A 21,358-nucleotide genomic window follows, 5' to 3' on the forward strand; every position below is an offset into this window, starting at 1 on the left:
CGCCTGGATGGGCGGGGCCTTCCGCCTGGATGGGCGGGGCTTACGTATGGGTGGGCTGGGCTTACGTCTGGATGGGCGGGGCCGCGCGCGCGGGCCCGGAAACAGGCTAAAAATAGCCCCCGAGCGCACGCGCGCCGCTCCGATTGGACGGCGGCGCCCCAACTCTCCGCTGATTGGACGGCGGCGCCAACTCGCGCGCCGTTAAGTTCGGGACGCCGCCGCAGGGCGACGTCGCTCATTGGTCGGCAGCCGCGGATGACGTCACCCGAGAGGCGGTTTCCGTAGCCCCGTGGCTGCGAGCGCGGGAAACGTGGTGGGTGGTGGTAGTGGTGGTGGGGCGGTGGTGTTGGGGTGGTGGTAGTGGTGGTGGGGCGGTGGTGTTGGGGTGGTGGTAGTGGTGGTGGGGCGGTGGTGTTGGGGTGGTGGTAGTGGTGGTGGGGCGGTGGTGGTAGTGGTGTTGGGGTGGTGGTAGTGGTGTTGGGGTGGTGGTAGTGGTGTTGGGGTGGTGAGGCGGTGGTGGTGGTGGTGTTGGGGCGGTGGTGGTAGTGGTGTTGGGGCGGTGGTGGTAGTGTGGGTGGTGGTAGTGTGGCTTTAGAGGGTCGCGTCAACACGGCCGTGGCCTCCCTCGCCCCCGCTGGCTGGCTAGCTACACACGCCCCGTGCGGGTAAGGGAGTGGGGAGGGGGGCTCAGGTTGGCTTGGCTGGGTGGTGGTGGTGGAGGGGGGGGGTTACTTGCTTCTCGGGCCAGGCTGATGTTGGATTGGTCGAGCTAAAGAGAGCTGGGGGGGGGCTGGGTTGGACCGGGGTCCTACTGAGTGGAAGCTGTGCGTGGGTGGGGGGCTGCTGCTGCTGCTGCTGCGTCGGATTTGAGCTCGAAGCTGTCTGGCACTGGGCCGCACTGACCGCTAATATCATCACCGCACCCACTAAGCTTGGGCTAGATCGGGCACAGTCTCTGGTTGAATAGCCCGGGCTGGGCTGCATCCATTCGGGAAGTGGTGAAGCGGTCGTGCTTGTGCAGAGGAAGGTTTGGGCCGTGTCGAATCGGGTTGTTTTTGTCGGGGTTGGCCCTAGAACCGGGATTGAACCGGGCTGGGCTGGGCTGGGTGGCATCCTCGACAACAACAACAACAACTCCGCCGCCTCCTCCTCGGGCCCAGGCTGGGTCTGACCAGGGCGACTCGTGGCGAGGTGTGGACCCTCTGTCAAGTGTCCTTGACTGTGTCTTTGTGTCTTGTTTGTGTGTTGTTTGCGTGTCTGTGTGTGTTTGTGTTTTACGTGTGCGTGGTGTGTGTGTCTCTGTACTTGCGCGTGTTCGTATCTTTGCGTGCGTATGCGATGTTACGTGTGTTGTATATGTGTGTGTGTGCATATTTGTGTATTTGTAAATGTTTTAAATGTGTTTTTTGTGTGTGTACAGTATCTGGGATAGGCCCGGCCTTGTCTGATTAATGTGTCGTTGCACGTGCGCAGTCGGATTGTTGTGGTTGTTGGTCCGCGTGTTTGTGTTTGTGTTGTTGAGGTTTGTGGTGATTATTAAATAACGCGGTGGTGTTTTGAATTGTTAAACGGTGGTTGCGAATGGTTTTTTACGTAATTGTGGTGGCGATTTAATCGATCGTACGGTTGTTGTTGTGGTGGTGTTTGCGATTTGCAGAGGTTGGTTTATTGTTGTGGTTGCTGTGGATGTTGTGATGTATGGTTTGCTGTTATTGTGGTTGTTGATTTTATTGATTGCGTGATTGTTGTTGTGGTGATTATAACTCAATGTCGTCGTAAATGTTGTCATTGTATTGTTTGGTGTGATTTATTGATTGCACGATTGTTGTGGTAATTGATTAGTATTGTTGTTGTTTATGTTGTGATTGTTATTATTGCCGCGTTATTTTCGATGTAGTTGCCGTGACTGATACAATCGTGTGCGCGTGACGAGGGCCATTATTGTGAGGGTCGTGTGCTTTGTTAATTAACATGATTTTCTGCTGTTTTTGTTGTTGTTACTAGTAAAATGCGCTTATCGCACTCCCGACAAAGTTTACGATTCGTCGTCTAACTTGCCGCGGGTCCAGCGGGCCTCCAAAGTGGCCTTCGGGCCATGACGCAACAATTCGCGAATCGAAAAACAACCTCCGTATCGCTCTCTCTCTAATCGATTAATCGATTCCCATCGTTGCGCACAGTTGGCCCAACACGCTGTTTACAACAACCCTTTGGTAGTGACGATGATTGATGACAGTGTCTTTGTTATGTTAACAGCATACCTGTAAACCCACACGGTTTGTCCCGTATTCTTGTTCGGGGAAATTGAGTTTGCAGGTCCATACGGCGGACAGCCGTTTCAATGCTGGCTCAATTTTTTTTTATATATTGGTTGGTAATTTCTCCCTTGTGATGGGACTTTGGAACTTTGTAGGACGAACGTTGAGATTTATAAGGGCACGGGTTGGTCTGTAATGAGGTAGGGCACTGATAAGGGGTTGACAGTGGCCAGGTGTCTCGGTGCTAGAGCGAGCGTCTTGAAAGCGAAATGTTTCAAATTCAAGTCATTGATTGGTTGGGGGTTTACTCAGCCCCATCACTCTTTGGTCGATATAATACGTACAGTACTACTTTGTAGGAATGTCACTCGTGGATAGACTCCGCCCTCTCATAGGAAGTGGATTTTCCACCACTAGCTCGGGTTCTGTAACCTGGGAAATGACCACCGCCTCAATGCTGCGATTGAGCAAGAAATCCCTGACCCTGTCATGAGCTGTACCAAGTGGTTGCGGTGCTGATGGTGGTTTGACCGTGTTGATGAGAGCCGTTGATGGCTGTGATAAGGTGATAGTCGTGGTGGTGACAGAGCAGCTTGTATCGGTGGTAAGGGCCTTGGGCACGTTGCGAAGATGGACGAGACTGCTGGCAGAGGAGTGGCAGCCGAATGAGGGAACTCGACCCAGGAAGGTGACCACCGTGGAGATGAGATCCGCGGTTCGTATGCAGATGTAAGGTCCCCCACCACTGGATCGTGAGGAATGGCGAGGGGTCTGGGTGGAGGCCCTCATCCAGCAGTGGCTTACGATAATATAAGGTTGATGGTGGCGAACACCGTCACATGTGGATCATCGCTTGAGGTGGTGTGCCTGTTGGCCTGTTGGAGACGCTGTTACCTGCACCTATGAGAACCCGGTTTTTAAGGCAGTGGCCCGTGAGTACATTGGATTCTCAAGTGCAGTCACGAGTTCATGGTCCCAGCCTCCAAGGTCACCAAAAATACACCACCACATTTTAAATTTGGGTCTGAAACTCATTTCATGGAAATTATCAACTCCTTGAGAATAAACAAGAAATTTAATGTATATATCGGCGTGCAGTCATGTGGTGACAATTGTGTTATCTCCCGCGCCTGGGATGCAGGAGGTCCAGGGTTCGATCCTGACCGCGACGCCTGTATATTTGGAGTTTGCCCATTCGTCACCATGGTCGTGTGGATTTTTCTCCCGGGTTCTCCGGTTTTTTCCTCCATTTAGAAACATGCGTTTACGGTATTTGGCTGCTATAAATTTCCACATAAGCCACTTGGTTGAGCTGTAATGTCTGTCCAGGTCGCTTAAGAAAAAATACCTAAACTCAGTGGGCCTTACCTAGTCAATAAAATTGTTTAGCTGAACAAATGATAAAAGAGCCACTTTTTAAGGATTGCGTCCTGTAGTTCTCCGGCACACGGAGCGTACGGCTGGGATTAATGAATGGATTCTTCATCTCGCTGCTGTCACCGTACATCAATATTATGACCATGCTTGTGGCGGTGATTTTAATGATACGGTAATGGTGGCAATGGTTATGATGTAACCTGTTATACTTCTCGTCTGTAATATCACTTCTCTCCCCACAACCGTCGCTTAAAATAACGATACTTGCTTGTTGAATAATATGCTGATGCTGGTGCCATTTTAATGTTGACGGTGTTTGCTATTTTTATTATACATCGTTATGAAGACAGAGGTGACCTTGCCGACCCCACAGCTGTCGGTCTGGGAACTGTGGGCGCCTCCCGTCCCCCGGCTCTTAAATCAGCCACCATTCCGGAGCGACGGTGACACCGGTTATGCTGCCTCGTGGTAACCGCGCCGCATTGTCCACGCCGCTTGTGTTCCCACCCGACAGGAGAGGGTGGCTCCTGGCAGATTGTGAGAATACGGAATTCTGCGAGCTTGCAACCGCGCCGTCGCCGCCGCCATGTCGGCAGAGGTGCTGCTGAGGAGGAGCCTGCTGGGCGGGCGCATGTTTGCCGGGGGTCTGAACTCCCGTGGAGCTGGGGGACAAGGGGACACCGGTCTGCACCGGTAATTACACCGATAAAACTTGCGCTTGGTTCATAGGGCCCGAGTTATGATGACAATGGAGAGCTATGCTGTAAACGGCGTGTGTCAAAGAGCACGCACAGATGCCACCGTCACGAACGTAAACATCGCCGTCACACGTGTGCACACAGGCACCGACTAACTCACGTCCCACGCAAATGGACGCCAGCATCACGCGCAATAACAACAATAACCGCCATTTTCCACAAAGTTGTGGTGAAAGCCATGCTGGCAGGACGTCACGGGACAGGCCCAGGTGAACGTTTGCCAATGCAAAGGAGCAATTTGGTGGCACTCATTTACTTTGTTGGACCTGAGCCAGGAGTGGAACTTCCACATTGCCATTACGAGGCAGGCCTATCCACAGGGAAACCATTGTGGGGTTCCTGCAATGGTTTTCCTCAAACCTCGAAGGATTGTTGGCCAAGCTGGCCCCCGTCTTGGATTTGAATTCCACATTTTGAGATTCAAGTCGGGACCACTCACCGCTGAAATCCCACCACCCCAAAGACAAAGATCCACAATGTAGCCTTGATAGACTGTTGGGGCAAGTGCTGTGAGCGAGAACTAATGAAGGCTGACACTAAATGAGAGGGTGGGTGGTCAGGACAACCATCTCATAAATGTGGCATTGTCCTCTGCGCATGGGACACTGAGGTCTGGGTCTGTGTCTTCCCTTTGTGTGGTGGTGTCTCCGAGCTGTCCCCTTTATCACAGTGTCCCCCCGCAACCCGTGTTGTGTTGTCCCCAGGACCCCTGCGTGGGCCGGCTGGCAGCGCCCCCTCCACCGTGACGTGGACCCCACCCGGACTCCTGCAGGGGTCGAGGAGGAAACCACCACCACCACCACCACTACGGGCCCGAGGGCGAGTGGCTCCAAATCGCGTCCCTCTAAGACCACACCCAACCAGGTCACCCCCACACAGGGACACTCCCGCAACGCCAGACTGGAGGTCGAAATTGGTGTCATTTATCTGTGATCCCATGATGGTGGTGAAGAGGGACGCTGTGAATGTTGTGGGTTTATTTGCTGCCTGTTTGCGATGTCTGCTTTGGCTTCATAAGATGTGATGGGACGCCGTCGTGTTATATAACGGTTCGCAAGCCAGATTCTGCAATCCATAGGTCACCGGTTCGATTAATCTCCCGGCGATGCAGTTGCAATAAATAGGGCAGGTTTTTTTTAAATACATCCCGCCCCCCCCCACCCACCTATATTTACCCAGAAGTATCAATGGGTTCACCAGAGTTGATCGTTCTGTCGAGAAGAGCTGTCTAGAAGGCCCTCTAGTGGAGGCCCGTCTGCCAGTAGTGGCATTGTCAAGTTATTGCAGGGCTGCACCTTTACATTATAACCTGGCGCACACAATTGGAGCGGTCGTACAAGTTGGCGTTTTGTTTACCCAGGTGACAACTCAAGGGACCAGCACGAGTCTTATTTGCAAGAGCGACCCAGTTTGCCAAAACGGCAAGAGCAATACAAATAAAAGAAAGTACAACAAAGCAAAAACGACCAATATAATGGTCAGGTCACAACTTGTGGCTGCCAGAGCTCCCTTGCACAGGTGGACGCGTTGTCTTGGCGAGCCCTCTCCACTCGACCTAAAGGCTCCTGCTGCTATACTACATGGCATGCACGCGCCATGACATTTTCTCACTCGGTAGCATTGGCTGATGATGCCAGGTGAAGTCGAAAGCTGTCGAAGGTTTGCCTTGTGTAAACAAACACGCGCCGGGGTGTTCATCTGAACAGGCCATTGTTTTGAAAGAATACGTTTTGCATGATTTTTGAGGATCAGTTGTTGCTCGTTATTTTGGGCTTTGTTTTTTGTTTGACTTTCAGCTTTGCCGGCAGGCCCCATTGTACACCTGTTTCTTGGTTTGTGTTCGCTGTCCGGTGGTGTGAAGTATGTATGGTAATGTGTTGGCTGTCTGGTGACGTGAAGGCTGCCTGCTGACGTGTTAGCGTGTGGATGTGTTGTGTGCGCGAGCTTGCACATTTGCATACTCAATTCCTCGCTCGCTCACAGGCGCACGTACTCGAACACTTGCTCGCTCACTCGTACGTACACTTTGTCGCTCACTATTTCACCGCGCTCGCTCGCTTGCTGATTCGCATACTTGCTGATTCGCATACTTGCCCATGCACACGCGATCATTTAGTTTCCTCTTATACTTCACTCGCATACAGACTCGCACACACGCTCGCTTGTATACTCATCGCTGTCATACTTGCATGCTCAATTACGCGTCCGTTCGCTCCCCTAACTTCGCACATGCACACTCGCTCCTTTGCTCGCACACTTCCTTCAAGTACTCGAGCGCACACTCGCTCAAACTCGCTTATTCACCCTCTCGCCTTCTCGCTCGTCTCACATGACAGCTGCACAATGAGGCGAGGGAGAGGACCGTCCCATCCACGCGCATCGCACGCCTCGCCAACTTCGGCGGTGAGTGCTGCCCATCCTCCCCACTGCTGCCCCCACAGCCCCCCACCTGCACCCCTCCGCCCCCCATAGTGTTTCGCCAGAGTTGCAGGGAGGGCAGAGTTTTTGGAGTAATGGGAGATGGGACACGAGTGTTCAGCTATAACGAGTTCCCCCCCGCCCCCCCCTCTCTGGGGAGGCGGCGGTGGGGGGGGAGTGTAGCTGCTGGCGCACGGTGTTGGTGTCATCGCGTTTGATTCCGTATTTATTTTTATGGACGTTTGCTCGTACGTGGACAGCTTGTGGTGGGTGGTGCGTCGTTTGTGGCGGTCACAGCGTTGTCTGTGGCAGTCACAGCGTTGTCTGGGGGTCGCGACGATGACGTCGGTGCCCAACTGGTTCTCCGAACGCGCCGCGCGCTGGACCGCTCGTTTGAGACTTCTGCAAATTATTTTCTGCGTCGTGTGCGAGTGTCGCCATTGGGCCACCAGAACACAAACGAGGAAGTACACGCGCGGTGAAAAACGATTGATTTTGAAAAATATATATTTTTGGACTGTGAACCCCATTGTAGGGGTTACTTATTGGATATCGGGGGTGGCGAATTGTTCCGTGCTTCACCGCAACTCAACACGAACAATAATTCGCACCTATTTTTCGAATAAACAAATCTGTCCGCTGTGTTCCATATGCTGGGGGAAGTTGGGATTTTGAATGCCATGATGATTTCGGTGACTCCTGTTTGGCCTACAAATAGGACTCTTCGTTTAGTCTGCTCTGACGTCATCGTCATTGTGGCGGTGTTGCCACTCCGCCTTCAACTGGCCCCCTTTTCTCCACCCAGCTGCCTTCTCCCTCTCGCTGACTCCAGGCACATGTTGTTGCACCTGTCCCGGTGTTTATGAATCGTGGGCGTTTGGCGTTCCTGTGTGATAGGACATCATGATCCTATCGGAGGCGCCTTGACTCATGATGTAATTGGTGCACGTGTCATAACTCCGACAAAGTAAAGGCGTTTGTGTATGTGTTAGGATGTATGGGTGTTCTCTAACGGCACTTTCTCCAAAAGTCTGAACGCTATATGGGGATCCTTGTCGTCTTTGTACGTGTGTTTTTGCAGACTTGTATGTACACGTGTGTGTGTGTGTGTGTAATTGTGTGTACATATTATTGAGTGTTTGTAAGTGTGTGCATCTGTCAATCAGCCCCGTACTCTCACCCCAAAACAATTAGGTCTGTTTAACATGCAGGCTTTCGCGACCAATATCCATAATACAGGTTTATTTGGGTTAGATTGCGTAAATTAAAATTCGTCATTAGTAAGGTTTGTCGCATAAACAAAATATTTATGCGATCTAAACCAAAAAAAACCTGTTTTGAATTAGGTCTGTCCTCCATTTAGCCTGAATGAACGTGCACCTCGGCTGGCACAATTGCCATTGTGGTATTGCGATTAAGCTGTGCAACACGGTTTTTGGCAACACCGCAGCACTTGCGTCTCGGCTGCGCGTCTCTCATTGACGTTGATGGCGCTGTTGGTGTCTTGCGATGTCGGTCTTCGCAGGCCTGGCTGTGGGTCTGGGGATCGGGGCTCTCACCGACTACGCCAAGAAGCATCTGGGATCTAGCACAAAGTCACAAGGCAAGGCCCTTGCACCACCGCCACTACCATTATTGTCACCGTTACCACCGCCCGTCGCCTTCGGCACCAACACGTCCATCGTGTTGTTATTGATGCTGCGCTCGCAGACGCCGGGAATTCTGATGGAATGTGTCGGTGCACGGGCGCGAGGTGCGATGCCACCTGCTAAACCCGAGGTCCATGCCCGATCTGTCTGGGCCAGACCCCCCTGTATTATTACTCCTTTTGATACCACCCAAGATGGCAATACTTGTTGTACCAACATCGTTAAATTGCCGATGAAATGGAATTACGCAAGCACCTATAAATATATAAGCACAATTCATCGTCGTGAAGCGTGTGCAGAAACTGGCGTCGCTCGGCGTTCGCCACTTCTAGCGTTGCCGAATTCTGCTCTTGGTACGGCGCTACGTCACGCTAATGATTATCCAACCCTCAGCACATTTAGTGCCAACTGACTGGGAAAAGTCCCATAAATCAGCCTCCCTCAAGGTGGCCATGATTATAAACACGCCTTATGTAACGATTCACATTCTCACACGCCTTATGTAACGATTCACATTTTCCACCCCAGCGAATCGATAATTTATCACTAATTAGAGACAATTAGAATTTTACTGGTTGTTGTGTCCCCATGCAGTGTCTTGCTTCACTACATTGGTGTAAATGGTCTATCGGCTCACGTTTGTGCAAAAGTGTGCACAAACCGTGATTAATTCACCCGGGCATGATTCCATGCTCTTTTCGTGAGCGATGTTTTTTTTTTTCTCTGTGGATCGATGCTGCCCCTCAAGCGTTCAATAAACCCCAGCGGACGCCACAGGAAACTGGGGGGATGAGCACGGGAAGGACAACTTCTTGGGGTTGTTGAGGCAGTTATAATTAATTATATCAATTTCCGCAGCATCATCAGCTGGAATTGCGACTGCAATTAATGTAAGCGATAAAACTAAAACATGTTTATATATGTATAGCTCTTTATGGCTTTTTTTCAGAAGCGACCTGGCCACTAATGGTAGCTCAATGGAGTGGCTTTTCACGTGGAAATTGATAGCAGCCTCGCACTCTAAACGCGTGTTTCTAAATGTGGAGGGAAAAACCGGAGGACCCGGGAGAAAAATCCACACGAACACGGAGAACACGCAAACTCCCAAATATACAGCAGGTGTCAGGGTCGTGATACAACCCACAGCCTCAAGTGTATACTAGGCGATGGAGATGATATTTTGCCACCGTGGCTTGGGTATGCGGGGTTATGTAACCATACTTCACCACGGTGGTCGGTGTGTGGGTTTTAGGTTTTATTTTAGAACAGGTAAAACTCACTGGGAAATAAATACTGACTTATGATGGTGGACCTAGTTTCCTCCATAGAGACCTGATTACAGCAAAAAAACGCATAAACAAAATAATCTAAGAACAACTGCACATTGCCAAGTCCCGAATGGCACGGTCGAGTATCAACATGGTACAGCCAGCACAAAGATAACGAGGTTAATAAGAAGCATGAAGGTTGTGAGCATAAACATGGGAGCGTGACGGTGGACTTTTGCTTCGCATTCTTACCGCATTCTCTGCTGCCCGCACAACGTAGGCCAGCCCCAAAGTCATGAATGGCAGTGTGTGTGTGTGTGTGGTGGTTGCCCATCCAAGCATCGTCCAGGCTTAACTCTGGCTTCCAAGATCCGATGATGATTTGGTCAAAGGCGACGAACTTATTTCCGAATTCCTGTTCCGCATGGCCGAGTTTGTAATTTAATTACCCTGGTCACCACGACGACGGTGCCGTCATCGTAGCACAGTTGGCAGCCGCCTGCGTCGTAGCGTGCAATATTTACTACCGCTCTCGCCGAGGCGGTAAAGCGTCGGGTCTGGCGGTGGCGGCAACCGGCCTGTGGCTGCGTTGACGGTTTCTCTGAGCGGCTCGTGAGGGGAGCGCAAGTGGGGGGAGGCATGCTGGGGTTTAAACAGGTGCGGCGGAGGGGGGGGGGCATCTGTGAGATAACCGGGCCAAACACCGGGCTCCTGGCCACGCCGTGAGAACGTGATCGCGCTTTTTTTCAAATCACGGCATTGACAGTTGGCACGACACCAGCATGGGATGCAAACACCTGTCGCTGGAAATCTCCGCTTGGTACGCGGCCCCAACGCGCATTGGCAACGGCGCAAAAGCCTCGCGCTCGGAGGTGTTGGCCGCCTATTGGCTTGGAGTTGGGTCATGGCCGTGACAAAAACAGCCTGCACCGTGATCAAAATGGGTTCTCAATTTAGTTGTTAAAATTGTATTATTTATTTTATTATTTTCACCTACGTGACTTTACCGAAAACCAAAGAGTATGGATCATTGCAGTCACGAAAACTTGAAATCTAGAATGGGTTCTCAAGTGTAAGAAATCGATTTTCTTGACCCGTAAATAGGCGCACTGTTTTTGTAAAATATCTTGGTGCGGTCGCATTTTGATGCTACCCAAATCCTCGTTTCTATTTGAACTCGGTGACATTTCGGGCAATAACTGACCATTGTGCATAGCTACAAAAGAAAGCCTGTGCTTGAAACATCACTCTTGTCATTGACAAATGTGAGGTTTTTTTGTGCTTGCACACAGTTTGGTGACGCAACTATGTTCGTCTGCTTCCAATGTACACATCAGTCACCTAACGGGAGTGGAGGCTCGCTTCTTGGACTGGCCCGTAAGCTTGTGTTGTCGTTGTTGTTGCCGCCGGCGTGCAGAGAAGAAGGGCCAGTGGGACTCGAGTCCGCTGCTGTCGGAGGCGAACGCCGAGCGTATCGTCAAGACGCTGTGCAAGGTGCGCGGCGCCGCCCTCAAGCTTGGCCAGATCCTCAGCATCCAAGGTGCGCCTCTTGTCGTCGTCAGCAGCAGCCATGATCTATCCACTGCTAGACGAAGGCCTCTATCCCTCAAGGTCTTCCAACTGTTCTAGAGGGGATTACTCCGCTCCGTATGCGCGATCAACATCCTCATGGCTGCGCTCGTAAACGGAGGACATCGGTGAATGACTTGCGTGGCTCTCGTGAGTGGTGCCGCCACCGGTGCTCGCACGTGGCGAAGTGGAACTGGCTGGAAGGGGTTCAGGGCCAGGAGGTGGGGCTCGTGTGACCGGTCGAGCATTTCTCCATGGTGTTAATTCCCAACTGTGTTGCACGGTCGTGCCATTTGTGGACGAGCTGTATCCGGAGGGGGGGTGGTGGGGTGCAAGATCCCAAACGCTGTCGTTGAACGTTTTGAGCGCACGCACGGCTTCAAATCCCCCGGCTCGGATCATTTTAGTTTGATGGTAAAAAAACTTGTCGCTTAATGCTTAGTGAGTTCGCTTGTAGAGTCGTGTGTTATTTTTTTTTGTTGTGAAAAGCAGCGAGAGAGAGTTAGGAGGACCTGCATCCTCAAGGTGTCATTCCCCAGTGTACCTACCCCCAATGCCTACAGCGTCTTTCCTTCTTGAGCAACGTTTAATCGGCGCGTATTCTACATCGCATTACGTTTTAACGCGGTACTTTTTGCCTACCTCCTGGTTCCACCAAGTCTGCCAAATGTGGCTGGGTGTGCCGCATCCCCGCCATACCCAACCCCCTCGCGTTCCGGTGCTTGCTAACAGCGCTTGGTCCAGCAGTGTGTGTGTGTGTAATTGTGGCTTTGCGTTCGTGTCCACCCCTCCGTCCACCGCCTCGCCCTGCCTCCCGTGCAGACGATGGCTTCATCAACCCGCAGCTCAAGAAGATCTTTGACCGCGTGCGGCAGAACGCCGACTTCATGCCCACGTGGCAGATGAAGGCAAGCGGCTGCCGTCACTGTCGCACGCGGTGGGGGGGGGGTGGGGGTGGAGGGGGGGCGCTTCTTAGGTCATCCAGACTCGGGTTTAAATTACAATTACAGTTGTGCCATTAGGCACCGCATTGGCGAGATGTTAACTCCCTCGCCTGGTATGCAGGAGTTTTGTGGGTTCAATCCCGACCCTGTCACCTGTAAAATACCAATATCGCTCTGGACCTTTACCTGGAAGCATATGAATTGTTTAATAGTTTAGTTTAATTCGGAAGTAATTGCATTCGCAATGCAAATTGTAATTCCAGGTGACGACGCTGCCGAAATTGTTAGTTTTGATTCTAATTGGCTCCAGGCATCATGTGACGTCATCTTCCAGGGCCGCTCTGGCGGACGCGATGCGACTTTGCAACATCCGTGTCGCGATTAATTGACGTTATTTTCGGTGTTCCTGTGCACAATTTTGCAGCAAATTCTGCGCGTTTATTGCATTGTGGGATTACGCAGCGAATGAGGCGTTATCGTAAAAACGTCACGTTTGGCTATTGGTATCGCTACCTGGCCCCAGTCTCCTGTAGGTTGCGGTAGCCTATACTCGGCAAAACATCGGTTATGGTGTTGACTTTGACAGGCGCTCACCAGCACACGTCTCCTTAACTGCGTCGCCTGCTGTTGTATTACGCGCATGTTATTGCCTGCTATTTAACGGGCCTGGGTTGGAAAGTACTTTTGAATAAAATTGTTCTGTGAGCTGATAAAAACACGAGCAGGAGTTAGACTAAAACCCCCCAGGGAATAATTTGATTATAACCAACAGTGCTAAAAATGTATGAATATATATTTTCATGAAAAAAAGAGACCAGACAAACATTTAGTGAGAGACCTTTCCGAGTCGTGTCGCACCGCCCAGAGCACACTGTGTGCCAAGTCTCTGTTTAAACCGTCGTGCGATGCCGCTGCTTGTGAAGCTGGGTCTGCCCGTGCGATGCGACGCTCGCCGATGCTTGATCCACATCGGGGCTTTCGGAGCTGATGGCGCGCGTGCTGCGTGTGCGTGCTGTGCGTTCGTACTTACGCAGAAAGTGCTGGAGAGCGAGTTTGGGCCTGGCTGGAAGAACCACGTGACCTCGTTTGAGGAGCGTCCGTTTGCGGCCGCCTCCATTGGGCAGGTCCACCAGGCCACGCTCACAAACGGCACCCGGGTGGCCATTAAGATCCAGGTGAGGCCCACCAATGGCACCCACCACATCCTAAGACCGCCCCATACTGTGTTCGGTTAGTACGTAATCTGCCCGAGCTGGTTTGCGCTGAAGGGCATTTTTTTATGCAAATTTTTATTTAGAAGTCCTCTTGTGAGTACATATTTATTTTGTCCTGAATTGTATCTGTTTTGCTGGTTGTCATTTTGGTAACCTGGGTGACTTCCAAATCTAATTCATATTTATGGGACCCCTTTCACTCCAGGCACTTGAGACTCTATCCTGGTTATACAAATTCAGCTTTATGACTTAACCTGAATGGCACGCGATGGGTGTCTATACCGCGCCGCTCCACCATCCCTGCCCCAACAAATCCCGTCGTTGGACGCCACTGCTCGCCACCATGCTCTACGCTGCACACTGTCGTTCCCCACTGTTGCGCCTGGTGACATCCACTTCCATCCGCGAGATGAAATTGCCCGTTCGGACATCTGGCAGATAGCAATGGTACGTGTCGCGTATTGTCGAGTTAGGGTTCAGGGTAGGTTTGGTGGGGATGAAGCGTTGATTCAGGAAGGGACCCCCATTTTTCTGAACGTCATACCCGAGATGCTCTGGGGAGGCCAGTTGCTGTGTGGGGTGTTGTACTTTTTCATCTCGTTACTAATTTTTTTATGTTTTCGTTTGTACAGTTTTGTTTGCCTCCATTTAGCACAACTATAATTCGTACCTCATGTTCATATAATTAGCTTGCACGGTGCATGATCACTTCTCGTACACACGACCCGATGTGTGTCTTAAACGTAAGAATCTATTGTAATTGCCGAATGTGAATGGTTACACGCCCGACGATGGTGACTTGCGTTTCGTGGTTAACGAGGTGTCGTGCTGCATTTGTTCCAGTACCCGGGCGTCGCCAAGAGCATCAAGAGTGACATCAACAACCTCATGACGATGCTGAGGGTGAGCAACGTGCTGCCCGAAGGTGGGTCCCTCCTTGGGGTCGGGCGTCGGCAGGGAGGGCAGGTGTCGCACCCAGGCAGAGCGAGAGTATCCATTGGGTGAAGATCAGAAAGAGACACTCGGCCAAAAATATAAACGAATGCCTCCTCGGATAATAATTCTGTTTTTGTATGCGACGTATTAGTCTTGCATTTGTTTTGCCGATGTAACCTCACCACCCAAATGGTGACCTGAACCCTTGACCTATAACATGATACAAAACGGAATAAAAAAAAAATTTCCCACGCGGGAGTTGCATCGCGAGTTTAAATGTTGACGTTTGTGGAAGCGATTCATCGTTACGAGCCTAGACGGTGGTAGTGTGGTAATGGGCGTCCTGGTGGGCGGCGCGCGAAGTGTGCCTGCCACGCGATCGTCTGACGCGCACCGTGCCATGTGGTGCCGCCAGGGCTCTTTGCGGAGAACGTGGTGGAGGTGCTGGGCAAGGAGCTCGCTTGGGAGTGCGACTACGAGCGTGAGGCGCGGTGCTGCAAGCGCTTCCGGTACATAAGTCGTGCACACTGCACACCGATATACACCTGCTTGCGCGGACACAGCGCAGAAATTTATGCACACGCCACCGAATTCGCACGACACCCGGCAACATGTATGTACACGCACAGAAATGAAACAATACAGATATTCCCCGTGGAGCCTTTAACAGACTGTTGGAGCAGCTGCTGTTAGCGAGCGCCTGTTGATGCAAGCACTGAGTTTGCGTCACTTCACCGGTGCAATTAACTTAAATACCCGACGAACACCCACACGTACTTGGCGACAGCACTCGGCAATGCACGACACGGACAAGTCTGCAGAAAACTACTTGCTGTACTACCATCATTCTCGTGGCGTAAGCGGTGCTAGCGAGTCTCATTACACATGGTGATCTCTCCGTGATCCACCAACTCTACTTCACGAATGAACCCCCTCCCCCACCGCCCCACTCCGGCTGGCAGGGAGCTGCTGAAGGACGACCCCTACTTCACCGTTCCGCGTGTGGTGGAGCAGCTCAGCAGCGCGCGTGTTCTCACCACGGAGATGGTGCCCGGGGTTCCCCTCGACAGCACGGAGGACCTGCCCCAGCACGAGAAAAACAAGGTCTGTGGGTGGGTGGGCGGGCAGGTGGGGCGGGCATAGCGACGCTGTTTTTTAAGACTTTGTACTCACCGCAGAGGACTCTAACGACACGACCGCCCTCTGATGGCTGGCGCAAAACTATGCCACACCCTCCCGCATGGTCTTTTACTTTCAATTCTCAGCGCAGGCCATTCCGATTCTCAGTCTGATGACGCGTGTGTCGTGAGCGTACGTTCAAAATTGGCCGCTGTATTGCATGCGCTCGCTTCCTGTAAACCGAGCAGTCGCTCGCATCACTAATGGCCAAGTGGCTTTCTTTGAAGCCACCCTGAATTATGAATTTCCAGGGGTTGAATTGCGAAATGCCTGTAGATACTATACCTTAGTTGAAAAGCCAGTCTATCAAGAGAGCCTCCACTCTGTTTGGGGATTCGATTTACAGTGGTCGTTTAGAGATCCCATGACATCACCTGGGCCAGCGTCATTGTCCGTCGTTTGATAAACAGTGTAAAATTACTTAATTAGAAAAGCCACACAGCTGCATCGCTCCGTATTTGCAGCCGAACGGACATGTGCACACCCACATCGGGGCTGCGCTTACCTTGTGCCTCGGCGATAACTTCCACTGGGGGGGGGGTACCCCTGCCACGGCGCACCACGATGTAATTGCTTGGGAGGCGACGGCATGATGGACTAACGAGGTTCTCAAATCTCGGCCTGCCCCCCCCCCCCCCCTACTACCTCCCCACCACCCGCCCCCCCCCATGTGCCTTGTGCAGATCTCTGAAAACATCCTGCGGCTGTGTCTGCGGGAGCTGTTTGAGTTCCGCTTCATGCAGACCGACCCCAACTGGTCCAACTTCATGTACGACCCGGAGACGTGCAAGGCAAGGCCACCGCCCCCATGCCCCACATCGCTCCGCTGTGCCGTCTCCTCGCCGTGTGTGTGTGTGTGAGCACGCGTGCATGCGGTCATCCGTATGCTCATGGAGTGTGTTTGTTTGTATTTGCCTTGTAGTCTTGAATTGGGTCATTTGTGTGATTTCTCAGCATCGCTTTGTCCTCTCCAATCCAGGGGAGAGCGACCACGGTTTTGATTCTCCACCTCTTCCTGCCCCTCATTGTATCATGCCGCACTTCCTCTACCCTTGGAAACGAAACCACTTTGATGTCATCCAGATACCCATTTCCTTGTCTCCCTTTCATTTTATCGACCTCCCTCCCCACTCTTACTGGTAACGCACAAGTTTGCCCTCTCTTGTCCTGAAGACATGCGCGTCGCGTTCATGTGTGCGCGTGTGTGTGTCTGTGATCATCGTTGACTAATATCTGAGTCGGCCCTGGGTCTCCCCGAGGTCAACTGGGCGTGGTGCATAAACATTTGCGCTGGGGAGTGGCACCCCACCGTGTGCCGGCCTTTGTAGTTTTTCACTAACAGCACTTACCCCAAACAGCCTGTTTTTAAAGGCTGCACGGGCAATCCATTGCCTTTATCTTTGCGTGTCGATCTTTGTCTTCGGTGACCCCAGGTGGCGCTGCTCGACTTCGGGGCGAGCCGTGAATACGAAGTGCAGTTCACGGACGACTACATCGAGGTGAGCGCGAGGTCGCGTGACAACAGATGGATTCCCCACTCGGTCGCTCGCCATGGGTGGCGTGCTCACTTTGTCCATCGCCGATGGGGTCCGTTTGACACCTCCTGTGGATATTTTTTTCGCACGGCAGGTGGTTCGGGCAGCCGCCCTGGATGACCGCGATCGGGTCCTAAAGAAGCTGCAGGATCTCAAGTACCTGACGGGATATGAGACCCAGGTGTGGTTCCCCACATTTCTCCCCGTCATTCCCTCGCTCTCCCAAACTCTCATTCACGTGGCCATCTCTTTCCTCTGTGCATTCAATGTTTCATGTCTCTCTCCCCTCGTCCTCCCTTCTCATGACGTGCCGCCCTGTGCCGCCCTGTGCCTGCCATTTCCTCGCCGTTGTTGCCACACGTTTCCCTTTTAGGCTTCACGTTTTTCCCCGTGCCACAGAGCAGTGGTTCCCATTCCGTGTTCCGCGGGCCATGGCATCCCACGTACAGCAAACGCTCTTGTTATCTGGCATCCATGGTGAAATGAGTGTCGGTTCATCAAATATGGTAGTTAACTGAGACTTCTACTTATGGTTCACCAAATTTTCCACGTACACAACTTTTCAAGAAAGAAACTAAGCCTACATTTTAACTATGATATAAGAAATAATATACTGTTTTTGCAGAGGCACTCGCCAGTCAGTTGTAAGGCATTCTCTGTTGATTGCAGAGGAAGCAGCGATGCCGTTTAGAGTTCAGTATGCAGTAGCATAGTACTGTATGTAGAGGCTGCCGTGAGCAACACCACTCGGCAGTGTCCTGAAGCTTCCGTAACAACGGATCTAATGAGAAGCGCACGGCAAGATGCCAGGTGGTTGTCAGAATTTTTCCACGTACGTTAAGGAAGATTTGTATTGCCATCTATGACAAATGCCGGTTAATAGAGCATCCCGAATGATAAAGTGCCGGGATTACTGAGCTTTTGCTGTACTCGACGTCGCTCCGTCTCGCCTCGCGTCCGCCAACATCTCCCCTTCTCACCCTTTTATTGTGTTGCTGCATCTCTCCGCCGCCACCCCCGGACATGCACAGCCGGTGGCGCGCATGCACGTGGAGGCAGTGATGATCCTGGGCGAGGCGTTTGCGAAGGACGAGCCCTTCGAGTTCGGCGCGCAGAACACGACGATGCGCGTCTACAACCTCATGCCATCCATGCTGCAGCACCGCCTCTCCCCGCCGCCCGAGGAGAGCTACTCTCTGCACCGCAAGATGTCGGGCGCCTTCCTCATCTGTGTCAAGCTCGGCTCCACCTTCCCCTGCAAGCACCTCTTTGACGAGGTGTACAGCAACTATTGGCAGCTGCGGAGGAAAGAGGGCTGGGTGCCGGGGCCCGACCACCCCCTTGCGTAGATGACCCGGCGGTTGTGACCCCGTGACCCCTTCCTGAAGCTGGCTCTGTGGTGTGGGGTCGTGGCAGATGAGGGGCGACGATGGGGGGGGCGGCTGTCTTCAAAGCAGAATTTCCTTGTAGCACTTAGACATGAGCGTCTAGCTGTTAGTGCGGTTACACGAGCGTAAACTTAATTTGTATCCAAAGCGTCGGCGACTTGGCACGGGTTACGCGTTCAGTGTTGACGTTTCGTAGCTTCGTTTTGCTGTGCGCAGCTAGTGCGGAGTGCCTCGATGCTGCGATTGGCCACCGAACCATCGGGGCGTGCGTGTGCACGGGTGTGCGAGCATATGGGTGTGTGCAGGAAGTGCTCTCCGTGGTGTGTCAGCCACGAGCAGGGCCCTCCTTATGGGTAGCCGAATCGTTTACCACACCGCCAGCCTTTAACAGCTGTATGCAGATCGGCGTTTGCCTCGTTTCTTTCCTGCTGCCGTTGGCGAGTCTGCGCCGAGTCGTCAGTGTCGCTTGCCCGTTTGCTGTGTGTGACGATAGTCGTTTTGAATTTTTTTTCGGTCAAGCTTTCTCGTTACTCCAAGAATTTATATTCTGCGATCGATTTGAGTGAACGCCTTAAGACCCTCCGGAGGCTGACGCTAACCCCCCCCCCCCCCCCCCCCCCTCGATTGGGTTTTGTCACGAGGAGGTAAGAGGAGCCATCGTCAGGGTTGGGCATGAATGTAGAGCAAAGACGCACAATTGTCTAGGGCAGCAGCGGTGTGTCGCTGCCACGTGCCTTGTGCTGCGTGAGAGCGTGTGTCCCCGCCACCTTGTTCAGTGTTACTGTGCCGTGTCTGTGTGTGGCGGTGGTGGTGAATGCTCTGTGCCACAATCCCAGTGGATCTCCTTCCAATTCTTGAGCCTGCACAGCATTGCCATTTAGGTGTTCGAATCGGGCCTGTGACTTCTCTAAGTCGAGTCTGCCTAAAATACATGTAAGGCTTTTGCAGCGGTGTCACGACTGTAGCGTCGGGGACTGTGAGATGGGCATCGTGATCAACGCACTGTCGTCTTATGTGCCGTGCTGACCATATTAGAGGGGCTCGCTAATAGCACTTGCCCAAACGGTGTGTTTGTGGCTTTACTAAAAAACATGCCTTCACTGTGTTTGCCGGGTAATGCTGAGCAGTCTTGGATTGGATGCCTTGGCAATAGGAACCCTTTGGCCTGCCAGATGCTAGTGCGATGTTCTCTTGTACGCGTCCCCGTGTACCCGGTGTCGTTTTTTTCCATGTAAGATTACCAGAAAGTTGATACCTGCTGTCGCGATCTAAATGTTCCAGCTACCAGCCAGTTCTTTTCAAGGGAGGAATGCATTGAAGGGGCAGCAGGGTGACGAGTGAGTCGGCATTGGGTGCTGCTCTGACCGGGCTGACCTCTCACTGCGGTCGTCAGTAGAAACTAGGGCGGCCAAAACGAACGCAAAGTGTAACCACTCCACTCACTGGCAGTAGCGCAATGTACATTTTTGGCACACTGTAAAAAAAATACTTGCGCGTTGTGGCTGCAAGTGCCCTTGGCTACAATGAAGGGTTAGCTTTACCGAGTAGTCTTTGCCAGTGACCAATTGTAACCAGGTGGTTTGGAACATGCACCTATTCAGAGCGAGTAGTGATCTGGACCATTGGCCTATTATGAGAGAGTTGTGACCACGTAGCCTGCACATTGGGCAATCGTGAGCGGGTAAACTCCACCAACAACCAATGGCTACGTTTATAAATACCCCTACTGAGGGAGGTGTGCCAAGATTTTTCAGTGCCAATTTTTTTCTGTTGTCACCCCCATAACGGGGCACTTAATAATAAAAAGTAAAACAAGTAATAACATTGGCAAAGTTCGTGCTCTGCTGGTGCTGCACATTGCTGGAGTTTTGTCGCAGGGCTAAAGTTGGAGGATGCAGCATTGCCAACGATCGTTTCTTATTGAATTGGCTTCGTTAAGCTGATCGTATTATTGGTTTAAGAATATTAACGCTCTATTTTTGTAATCCCTGAACGTGTATAAATTGTAAGTGGCAGGTGGCGCGATGGCGAACGCAAGCAGTGAGAGCCAATTACAATTCATGCCTTTTACAAAGGAGATAATGTACAATTGTGACGGTGAATCCAATGGAGAACTGCCTGGTAGGAATCCGGCAAGACCTCGCCGAATTGGATATACTCAGCAGAGGGTCCTGTCTGTGTCTGTTTGACTCGTTATTGGGAGAAATCCTTTGAGAGCCCGAATAATACTTTTTGCAATACGAAGGGGTAAGATAGCACTTAACAATCCCAACAACCGGTGTCGATGGCCTGTCTAAACACTTCCTTACTGTACTGGTTCTCATACAGGCAGATCATTTGTATTATCTGGGTGAAAGCTTCTCGAGTTGTGGAACACTTTGTGGTAAGGCAGACCCGGTGGGTGGGTTAGAGGCTCTCGGTCACCAGGTGAGAAGCCCTTTTTGAGGCGCGCGTGCGTCCTATTCCTCACATACTAAGTGTACGCATCACGTGTGCTGTTCATCAGTTTAATAAAGACTGACACTCGTCGTGAACTTGTCTCTGCTGTTCAAGTTTTATTTAAGTTTCGGAATCCCAATCTTTATTTAGACTGGAGGAATCCGATGAGCGATGAAGCTCTTTCACAGATGTCCAGTGTGGGTGGTTTGGCACGTTACAACAGCAAACAATACAAATAACAGGAGTGCAATATCGAGATAAAGGTAAGGTCACTAAATAGATATTAATTATGTAAGTCTTAATAGGGTTTGTCTCCTTTTTTCTTGCAATAAAACTGAAGCCTTTTTTTACAAGGAGTCGTGTCTGCATTAACCACGATACTTGTGGTCAAAATGCAAACAAAAAACACTGATAATATATGCATTG

General features: G+C 51.7%; 1 protein-coding gene across 5 annotated transcripts; it reads left to right on the forward strand.

The window, feature by feature from the left end:
* The first annotated feature begins 294 nt into the window (after positions 1-294).
* LOC133347085 (atypical kinase COQ8A, mitochondrial-like) lies at positions 295-21,027 on the forward strand. Of its 5 annotated transcripts, none has more exons than XM_061559026.1 (16): positions 295-313; positions 1,075-1,191; positions 4,150-4,328; positions 5,098-5,257; positions 6,730-6,796; positions 8,337-8,414; positions 11,146-11,268; positions 12,120-12,205; positions 13,276-13,416; positions 14,299-14,380; positions 14,807-14,900; positions 15,354-15,495; positions 16,254-16,361; positions 17,004-17,069; positions 17,200-17,286; positions 18,137-21,027. In XM_061559026.1, the coding sequence occupies exons 3-16, from the start codon at positions 4,222-4,224 to the stop codon at positions 18,452-18,454; spliced, it is 1,659 nt and encodes a 552-aa protein (XP_061415010.1). In that variant the 5' UTR covers positions 295-313; positions 1,075-1,191; positions 4,150-4,221; the 3' UTR covers positions 18,455-21,027. The 5 variants fall into 5 exon arrangements, with proteins under 5 accessions (XP_061415010.1, XP_061415011.1, XP_061415012.1 ...); XM_061559027.1 differs by lacking the exon at positions 295-313 and adding an exon at positions 569-665; XM_061559028.1 differs by lacking the exon at positions 295-313 and adding an exon at positions 2,868-2,987 and having other exon boundaries at positions 798-1,191.
* The last annotated feature ends 331 nt before the right edge of the window (positions 21,028-21,358 follow it).

The sequence above is a fragment of the Lethenteron reissneri genome, chromosome 25 (genome assembly GCF_015708825.2).
Source record: "Lethenteron reissneri isolate LAM-NWPU_2019-01 chromosome 25, ASM1570882v1, whole genome shotgun sequence".
Classification (NCBI taxonomy): Eukaryota; Metazoa; Chordata; class Hyperoartia; order Petromyzontiformes; family Petromyzontidae; genus Lethenteron; species Lethenteron reissneri.